Here is a 10505-nt window from a genome sequence, read left to right as displayed (position 1 = left end):
GTTGTCCAACTGAAGACCACCTGGGTCAGAACCAGCAGGGTTAAACCCAGAGAGTCCAGGAGGGTCAGAACCAGCAGGGTTAAACCCAGAGAGTCCAGGAGGGTCAGAACCAGGACTTGGTGCTGTATGAATACAAACACAGCTACAACCGACAGGCTTCATCTTCTCTGCTCTCTGTTACAGCTCACTCTTTATGTTAGCTAGCAGTTAGCTGGAGTTTGCTAACTAGCCACAACAACATTAACCAGGAAATTAGCATCGTAGCTAGTTTACTTAGCTGGCAGGGTTAGCAGCACTACTTCTGGTGTCTGGATAAAAAAAGTGTCGTGTAGTTGTCGCCTCAAGTTAAAGGAGCATTATGTAGTTGTAGTTTTCGAAGAACTAATTTAAACTCAGAATTGTTATATTTACAATATTAATGCAATAAGTGAATAAACAAGCTGTTCTCAGAGGAAAATAAGGTCCCAGAACACTGTTGGGAGATAGAAAGGTGGCAGGGTCCGCCAGGTGTAAACACAGTAAAACACTATACATTGTGTTCTTTAATGTCAGTTTGTTTGTTCACTTCACTGATTCATGAAAGCAAAGAGAGTTTGTTGATTTAGTTTGTTTAGGCAGAAAAAAAACAACCAACAAAGATCTTTCTCATCTGATTTTAATTTTTTCCCCAGAACTACAAAGTTTGTATTTTTATCTCATAAATATTGTGAATATTAAAATTCTTAGTTTGATTTTCTTCTCCAAAACTACAAAGTTTACTACTCAGCACATTTCAGCCAGTTATAAAAATAAAAACTGCCACGAAAGACAACATTATTGAATAAAAAGTCAAAATTCTGAAATAGAAAGTTAAAATTTTTATATAAATGTTTACTTTTTATTCAATAATCATGATTTTTATGCCACAAATTTAACTTTTATCCCACAATTATGACTTTGGCTCTGAGCTATTTGGACAAAAGCTAAATGAATATAATGTAAATGTGGTAAAGTACTCTTACAGATTTACCTTAATTATCTATGCCTACGATAGAAATTAGCCCCAATTATCAATAATATTATGGAATTCGTCATTTACAAGCCCTCTGATAGTTTCTATTATTATTATTGTTATTCTTAGTTGAAATGGCCGAGAAGAAGAAGAAAAAGAAAAAGAAGAAGGAGAAAAAGGAGAAGAAGGAGAAGCAGCAATCCAACTCCTCCTCTTTGACACCTGAACAGTCAGTCCTCACTCCCAGTAAAAAGCGGATCAGGTAAGAAGCAGCTGTGATATAAAACCCTCTGTATAAAGTTTGTATCAGCACATCAGGCCTTTATACTACATTAATCTGAAGTCTTCATGTTGAGTTTATAAAGCAGCTTGTTGAGGCCGGTCTCGTCTCCAGAGGGTCAAACACCAACATGCTGTCACGTCTGTAAAGGCGTCTCATACAGACACTGAAGACTCTCTGAAACTCAGCGGCTGTAAAGGAGCTGCAGTGTAAACCTGTTCAGCCTTCATGACAAAGATCAACTAAACAAAGAGGAGTCAGAGTGAAACAGGGCGAAAGTAATCAGAGTACTATCACAGTTTAACTTCAGAACACTTGTGTGTTCCTACAGACAGTTAACACAGGACGAGTAGAAGTGCAGTGTGAGTCATAAAGACCTGGACTGAAGTGAACCTGGGTAGCTATCTGTGGGTGAGAGTGGCACAGAGTCAGCTGTTAGCTCAGAGTCAGCTGTTAGCTCAGGGTCAGCTGTTAGCTCAGGGTCAGCTGTTAGCTCAGGGTCAGCTGTTAGCTCAGGGTCAGCTGTTAGCTCAGAGTCAGCTGTTAGCTCAGCTGTTAGCTGTTAGCCCAGAGTCAGCTGTTAGCCCAGCTAACAGAGTCAGCTGTTAGCACAGATGTTAGCTGTTAGCACAGAGCTAATAACATTTTGTCCAAAGAGACGCTGAAGGACGTGGCAGCGCTGCGTTGGTGTTTGACGACCAGATGAGAACGTGTTGACTGTTGTTCAGCCTCACAAAGCTGCTGCATGTCTGCACACTGTAGAGTTGTTGAGTAGTTTCTACATCTCACTGACTGGATCTTCTTCTCTCTACAGACCTGTAGAGGAGGCACATCAGTTGATGACTTCGAGGTAATCCTGCATTTTGGTTCCTTTTACATTCACATTAGAAGGTTATACAACCTGACTCTAAAAAAGTTTGACGTTGTGTAAAATATTAATAAAAACAGAACAATCATTTACAAACTGTGTTCACCAACAATAGTTCAGTGAGATGATCCTGAGCCACTGTAGTGATCTCCTTTATACCATCATGTGTTTAAACCAAGGACTCATCCTAGTTTGTGATGACTGAGCCGTTCTAGCATGCTCCTTTCATACAGTCTTGATACTGTCACCTGTTACCTGTTCAGCTGTTCAGCTGTCACCTGTAAATGATCCAAACAGGTGTTTTTGGAGCATTCCAACATTTCACTGTCTTTTGTTGATCCTGTCCAAACTTGTTAGAAACATGTTGCTGCCAGCAAATTTAGAATAAACAGAAATCACTCAAGTTGACGAGTTAAAACTTTAAATATATTTTCTTTGTACTGTCTTTAATTGAGCTGACGCCAAAAAGGATCAGAGTATTTTCACTTTGTTTAATTAGTTTCACACAGCGTCCCAACTTCTTTAGAATCAGTGTTACAGATGTGATCTTAGTTGATGAATATTTTTTTTTTCTGTTTTCAGATCAGCCTCTAATGGGGCTCCTACTCCCGTGTACCAGCCGCTATTCAGGCTACCAAGGTAATTGCCTTCAGTGTGTTCAGCAACATACAGAAAGCCTCTGACATGTGAAGTGTACTGAGGTGAGTTATCTGTACAGAGATGCTGATGAAACCACTTGTGACTGAGGTTCATTCATGTTGTCTGTGGACCTGCAGAGTTTCAGCCTGAATAAAGAGACGCCTTCTGTTAGATCTCGAGTTTTACCCCTGTTCAGGAGGCACTCGACCAGCTCTCCGTTATAAAGGGTCTGATCCCTAAACCTACAAGAGGTGACTTTAAAATCAGATTGAAATAGAGATTTCTTAAGCTGGTATTGAGGAGACTCGCCTGGCTTCTAACTGCCTGAATCCGAACGTCTACCCTGCTTCCTCTGGTTTGGCACCTGACATGAATAGCCCTTGAGTCAGATACGGCCACCAGCCACGCCCGTTATGGCAGCTCTCCTCTAAACGATCTGGGCTCTTGGTATGGTGCTAGGTTTGATTTTAAGGGCTTTTGGTAAACCCTAAGGGAACTGTTTAATTTGGTAGGCTAGAGTAACCTTTAAGAACCTTTAAGATATTATGCACACTTAACACCTGACTTTTACTTCCAATCAAAGAGACATAAAATCAATGTCCACAACTTTAACTTTAACTATATTATGTTGGTTTTATTTCATAGATTTTAGCAAGGGCAAAGCATACAGCTCAATACTTATTTCAATTACTATCAATCATTTTCAAAAGTCCTTATTGATAAAATCACAATACTTTAAATAACAAATTAACCTAAAAGAGCTGAGGCCTGGTTAGAAATACTTAAATGTAGGTGAGATGGAGAGGGTCAGGTCTATCCAATGGCTCGCCTCTCCCTTCCCCCCGGCCAAGTTCTCGCAACTTCCCCAAAGTCCAAACTTCACGCCAGCAGAGTGAACAAAAGTACTCCAATATCCAAATTGTAATCCGCAGCATGTTGGCAAAAATAGTTAATCCGATCTGCTCTCATTTCCTTGGTCTGTTTCTGCTGAAGATTTCTTTGAAGTCCTTTCTACGATGTTCAGGCTGCTCACATTCTCCGTCTATCTGTTGATCCAAGGCTGGAGCGAGTGGAAGAGGGCTCTTTAGTCCATGATTCTCGGTTTATATACTCTCTTGCTTACTGCAGTGGCTTGGTTTCTGTCCTTATTAGGACATTTTCCTGCCATCTCTCCATTCAATGGCTAACAATCCCTTGATGACTGCTAACGATTTGAACCATCCTGTGACCGTGACCAAGATGTGACACTTCCTCTTGACTTCAACTCAGCACAGCTTTTCTACTTATTTAACATTTCCTTCATCAAGTTTCTAAACATTAATACAGTTAATCACAGCAAAATTACTCACTCTTTTACTGTAATTACTGCAAAGTTATTACTTATATTTGTATTGTAATCATGACAGTATCATCACGTTTAATACAATGCAGTAGGATATTTCAGAATCATTTCAGGACTATGTATGATATCCATTATAATTGTATTTGTGTTTTGCAGGAGTAAATTGATATTCTGCCACATCTCTGACAAACTGACAGCATCATAAATACACTAATGCACTAAATATTTCAGTAAACTAGTGACTAGTGACACAATTAATCTTTGGCCATATAATATAAATCCTTGTCATGGAAGAAATTATTATTTATTTTTTTAGAGCTTAGTTTTTATTTTTATTTCAGCAACTTTTCTCATCATAATCACATTGTTGTTAATTACTAATACAGCTTTAGTCAGATGAAATTAAACATGAAATTAAATAAATGAAAATTAAGAGAAAAAGGAGAAACGCATATTGGGAAAGAGGCAGAAGAGAGAGCAGGACAAGGGGGTTGAGTTTGAGTTTAAGACACAGTTTAAGGTGGAACTACTGTCTTCCAGCAACAACTATCCACACAAGATCTCACGTGACTTTTCCAGCTTTTGATTTTAGTATTGTTTCTTATATGAGGCTCCTTTTTCAACTTCAAGGTAAATATTGTTTTTCACTAACGACAAAACAACAAATTATCTGTGCGTTTATATGGAACTAAGCTTTAGGAGCGTTCCACCTTAACTGTCCTCCATGTTACGTTCCATCTGGTAAATTTCCCAGATCCTCTCTGTACACATAGTATATGTTGGGGGGTCAGGTTTTACCTATTTAGTTTTGATACATTTGAGTACTGCTGTTAGTGACACTTGTAGAACTTGTAGAATAGTTCTTCTATTGATCCTTAATAGTATTACTCCCAGTATTGCCACATTTGGATCCTTCATGAAACTTTGCTTGAACTAACCTCAGTGCCCCTTCCAAAATGTTTTTAGTTTAGGGCATGCCCAAAATATATGGGTATGGTTACCAGTCTTTCAGTTGTGTAACAGGATTGCGTCACTATCCTGCTTTGGGGGTAGAGAAAGGTTGATTCTAGAATAAGGCGAGTGTCTGTGTGAAAAAAGGTAAAAGCTCTCGCTTTATGGAATTCCCTTCTCCAAACATCCACCATCCCTGACTCTCTCGATAGATGTTTCAGTATTTTACTCATTCTGGTAGTAGGAGTTTTTGAAGCAGGATACCAAAGCCGTGCTATAGGATTGGTAGTAGTGAAATACTTTGTCTGCCCAAGATTTTTTTGATTTTTCATGTTCTATTTCTGAAAGGTGGGTCTCTTACAAAAGAGCCATCTGGCAGTTGGTTCTTTTTAACTGATTGAAGATTTTCTTCCTCTTTATGGGACTATTAGGGCCCTTAACATTATAGCTTATAACCTTAAATGATCCCATGACTCGGTGTTAGAATTTGGATGAATACAAATTTGCCCTCGAGAGGGGAAAATCACAAGTGGGGTGTAGTAAACTATACAGTATCTGTGTATGTGGTTGGAGTATAGGTACGTGAATGTGGAATGGTAAGTGTTTGCACAGCATGTTGGGGAGGATGATGGAAAAAGTACAAAAGCAACAAGTTAAATAATAAGAAAAATTGAAAAACAGGATAAAGCAGAAAAGGATCTGCAGAGAAGACCTGGACAGAAAGTTTGAAGAAACTTGATCTCGGCAAACATTAGTGTCCGATCAGTCTATTGGGACAAAGTTCCTGGCTGCAGGTCAGAACATGCAGTGGTGGAAGTCTTTGAGAGTGTTCGCCTTTCCTTGGATATTAAACCAAACAGAACAACTATCATAAGTTAGCTACTCAGAGCTTCACAGTAAAACATTACAGAAAGATAACAACATCTGTATCGTAACATCTCAGTAACCATGATAATTACACATCTTTATGAACTAAATGTAAAGATGGCGATTAATAACTCAAATATATAATAATATATGAAATCAGAGATAAGCAGATTTGCTAACAGAGAGAAGAGAAAATATGGACAGTTTGTTCCTAGATGAAATCAAGCCTTATGTCTATTCTCTTGCCTTGACACAGAGAACACACAGCTATAAACATATATAGACTTATGGTCTATGAGGACATGACTGTTAGCCAAACCCACTTTGCATATAACAATCATAACCTGGGTAGTAATGAGAAATACAAATACTCAAATTGGTCATTAATATTTGGAACCATATCTAGTGTTTCTGTAGCTATACAACATGCTCATGTGTTACCTCCCAGGTGAGATAAAGGTGCACTCAGTCAGTTCTCTGCCTCAATTGTTGGGATGATTTTTTCTTTCACATATTCTGTGGGTTTAGCAGCATCCAAAAACTCCTTTTCCTCGTTTTTGCTGGAGATGCAGATCTTGGATTATGGCCATTTGGCTTACTGTTGTAATGGAGACCATGGTGTGTCCCTCCATGTGTAATTTTGCGATGAGTACGTGCAACTGGTCTTCTGGTTTTGCATTTTGAAAGTTTTGAAACTGCTGGGGTTGAGCTTGATCCGGGCTGCTCCGCGACTCCCTTGATCCGGATATTGGCCCTCATTTATCAAACGAACGTACGGCAGAAAAACGTGCATACGACCAAATCCACGCAATCTTCGGCATTTATCAATTTGGACGTGAGCGGGAGCTACGATCAAATCTAACGTCAGGTCTGAGATCGTGTACGCAAATTTGAGTCTGTGGATTTGCGGTGCAGCACAGCAAAATCTGGCTGAAAATAATTAACAAACCTCAGCTGTCATTAAGCAGTCACATATTTAGATCAGATCAAAACGGATTCTTAAAACGAATAAAACAAAAAAAAATCTTTTTAAAAGCCCACGCTTTTACTGATACCACTTTTTTGTAAAATCAAATATGATAGGCGAAATAGCCTAACATGACAACTAATTAACGGAATACCTAATAACCCCGCTGGCAAATCTGCTACAGAGCAGGAGCGCAGACACAGTAGTGCGCACACACACACACGGGTCACAGTGGAGCTGCTTCGGGTTGCTGAAGGGCAGGTGGTTCTGTCTCAGACCAGCAGGGGGAACGCTGCTGTATACCCCGGAGAAAGTGTGCGATAAGTTTTGCACAACATCGCATTAGTGAATGGAGCCTTTGATGTGCCAGTGCAGTCAGATGAGTCAATGCCCATGGAACCGTGGCCAGCACAGCCTCCACTGGTACTATACGGAGGAGACAGGACCTCATTCATCGCCTTTAAAACGTAAAGTATACCTTCAACTCTTGCAAATGCTCTGCAGTATTTAATCAGTAATGTGAAGTATTGGTGGAATTGGCTAAAGGTATAAACACAGAAAATGGACAACATTTACTCATTTTAACACTTTATTAAGGCTTTTTTAGAGTTTCATTAATTTCTTTTAATGTGTTATTTATTGTCTCATGTGCGCCGACAACTGAGGCCAATAAACTGCATATTTCTGTTTGTCTGTCCAGGACCTCTGCCGTGATGAGGTTCGGTCTGGACTCAGCACCGGGGCCAGAGGGCACGCGCTCTGGGGAGGAGACCTGGCCGACATGATGCTGGTGTCTGGCTCTGAAACATTAAAAAATACAATAAAAATGTATACCCATGTAACATGTGTAAGCCTCATTATGTGTAAGAAATGTGATCAGTCAAGAGTTTGATAGATTTTACAATGCAAGCAAAAGGGGGTTGTTAGTTACCATTCTGCTCTGACGCGAGTGTGTCCGTGTCACCTCAGCCGGAGTCCGTTCCTCTGGCAACGCTGTTGACTGCCTCCGTTATTCTCTTCCATACAGTGTTTTTATGAGCTCCTTTAATTCAATTTATCAGACTGCCTAAAAGCACATCTTTGTTTTGCTCCACCTCGGATGTCAGGATGCTGATCTCCATCTCGGAAAAGTTTATGTTCTTGCCAGTGTCTCTTCTCTCCATGTTTGACCTCAGTGGGCGAGGCCTCCAAAACCAGGAATATTTAAGGGCGTAACATGTTAATGACGATCGAATTCAGCCGCCGCAATCATCAAGGCCCGCTCATTCATACGCTCAGATTGGTCAGATACGAATGTTTCATAAATCACACGTGTGTCCTGTCGTACGACCAATTCTGCGCTCAGATCTGTGCCCGTTTTCACGCAAGATTGATAAATGAGGGCCATTGTCTCTACTCATTCTCCCCTCCAAGACTTAACATTTTTCTTTAAATGTTTCTTGAGGTCTGTCACTATGTTTGTGTTGATACCATCTCATCCAACCACGTTGATAGGCCCACCTTGGCGGCTTTGACATTAGCAATCGCGTGGTCGATCTCCACCCAGACCAGTGTTGTATTGTTAGTCATTTCATTTTTCACTGCTGTTATTTCCCTAAATAATAAAATGTTCTTCTTTAATTTAGTAGTGTATCTCCCAGTGTCTCCATGAAGAGTAATGACTCCATAGACAAGCTGATCAATTTTCAGCCTCAGAAGATACAAAGGTAATTCCATCAATGCTTTCTGTTAAATATACTTATTAACTTAAGTTGCTGAATATTGTTTTCCTTTTATCCACATGCTAATGTTTTGGCTTCTGGATTTACAGTCAGAATTTTTGTCAACGAACCATCATTGATTTTTTATACTTTTGTAAGTAAATGTAAAAAACAACCTGAAACATACAAACTGTGGCTCCAGAACTGAAACACACAGACCTGTGAACAACAACACCAGGGTTACTGATGTAACCACAGTTCTATGAACCCTGGATGACCTCTGAGGCAGAGCTGCACTCTGGATATCTTCAGTCTCTCTCACAAAGGTCATGATCTCCTGCTCAGGAGTAACTACTGGTGTCAGCTGAGTCATCTTTGTTTCCCTGTTTAGTGCACCGCTCCATCCCAGTGTCTCTGTGAGGAAAGGTTTGTCCATGTTGGAGCCGCCTGGCTTAAATCTTCAGAAGACACAAAGGTAATTTATTTCAATGCTTTCTGTAAAATAAACTCTGTATCCTGCATGTAAAAGCATATTGAGGATCATCAGAGAATCAAAATTGGCTGTAGTTCAAACATTATGTACATCTCAGGTTGGGTTAGATTAAAGTGAAGTCCTCATATTTCTGTCATACAGTTTGACAAACAGAACTTCATGTTTTTGGACGCTGCAGCACACAGAGAGTCGTTGTCTCTTCCTGTTTCCACCATGTGGCGCTGAGAGCTCTTCATCTCTGCTTGTTACATTAAAGAAAGTGTTAATGAGGCGATGCTGAGCCCATGTAGTGATCTCCTTTATACCATCATGTGTTTGAACCAAGGACTCATCCTAGTTTGTGATGACTGAGCCTTTCTAGCATGCTCCTTTCATACAGTCATGTGATCCAAACAGGTGTTTTTGGAGCATTCCAACATTTCAACGTCTTTTGTTGCACAACTTGTTAGAAACATGTTGCTGCCATCAAATTCAGAATAGATAGATATTTAATAAAAATAACTATAATACTATAATAAGTTGACAAGTTAAAACTTTAAATATGTTTTCTTTGTACTGTCTTTAATTGAGGTGACGGCAAAAAGGATTAGAATATTTTCACTTTGTTTAATTAGTTTCACACAGCGTCCCAACTTCTTTAGAATCAGTGTTACAGATGTGATCTTAGTTGATGAAGAAGTTTCACATGATTAAAAATAGTTTTCTGTTTTCAGTAAGCACACAGCTCCCAGAGCTCCCTCTAATGAGATTCGTCGTTCCGTGTACCAGCCGCTACTCACGCCACCAAGGTAATTTAATTCAACTTATTCAGTAACATACAGAAAGCCTCTGACATGTGAAGTGTACTTAGGTGAGTTATCTGTAAAGAGATGCTGATGAAACCACTTGTGACTGAGGTTCATTCATGTTGTCTGTGGACCTGCAGAGTTTCAGCCTGAATAAAGAGACGCTTCACATCTCTGCAGTGCTGACCCAAGCCTTTTTGACTTATTGAGGTAGTGACTTCACGCAACGACTCGGGCTTCAGGGCCCCTTCACCTGTTGGGTCATTCAGGTTCATTCAGTGAAACTCCATCCAAAATCCGTCATTGCTTTGTCTATGCACGCGAGGTGTCTAGTTTATGCGCATGACTCACATGCTGGCAGACACGGCAGTTGTAGGCAGGTATATTGTTCATGAAATTGGAATCATCTTGCCTTGAATTATTCATTCATTCATGTCACTTGTTTAATTTATTTAATATGGTGGCCAGGGGGCCCAAAGTGGCTGCTTAGTTCACTTATGCCTCGGGCCGGCCCTGCATCTCTGACAAATTGACAGCGTCACAAATTACATCAACACTAAATGTTTCAGTAAACTAGTGATGCACGATAAATATTTGGACAGATTATAGAAAACCTTCTCAT

At 39.9% G+C, this 10505-nt stretch overlaps 1 protein-coding gene across 1 annotated transcript in view; it reads left to right on the top strand.

Annotated features, from left to right (window-relative positions):
• LOC115590263 (uncharacterized) overlaps positions 1 to 10505 on the top strand; it is a 32529-nt gene continuing 22024 nt past the window's right edge. The window contains exons 1-7 of the mRNA XM_030431557.1: positions 1 to 124; positions 1121 to 1253; positions 2086 to 2121; positions 2722 to 2778; positions 8531 to 8611; positions 8997 to 9080; positions 9812 to 9886. Of these exons, the coding sequence (XP_030287417.1) occupies positions 1126 to 1253; positions 2086 to 2121; positions 2722 to 2778; positions 8531 to 8611; positions 8997 to 9080; positions 9812 to 9886 (461 nt within the window). The 5' untranslated portion in view covers positions 1 to 124; positions 1121 to 1125. The remainder of the gene's footprint in view (positions 125 to 1120; positions 1254 to 2085; positions 2122 to 2721; positions 2779 to 8530; positions 8612 to 8996; positions 9081 to 9811; positions 9887 to 10505) is intronic.

The sequence above is a fragment of the Sparus aurata genome, chromosome 10, assembly GCF_900880675.1.
Source record: "Sparus aurata chromosome 10, fSpaAur1.1, whole genome shotgun sequence".
NCBI classification, from domain to species: domain Eukaryota; kingdom Metazoa; phylum Chordata; class Actinopteri; order Spariformes; family Sparidae; genus Sparus; species Sparus aurata.
Note: the sequence above shows the minus strand (reverse complement) of the source record. Positions and strands in the feature narration are given on the sequence as shown.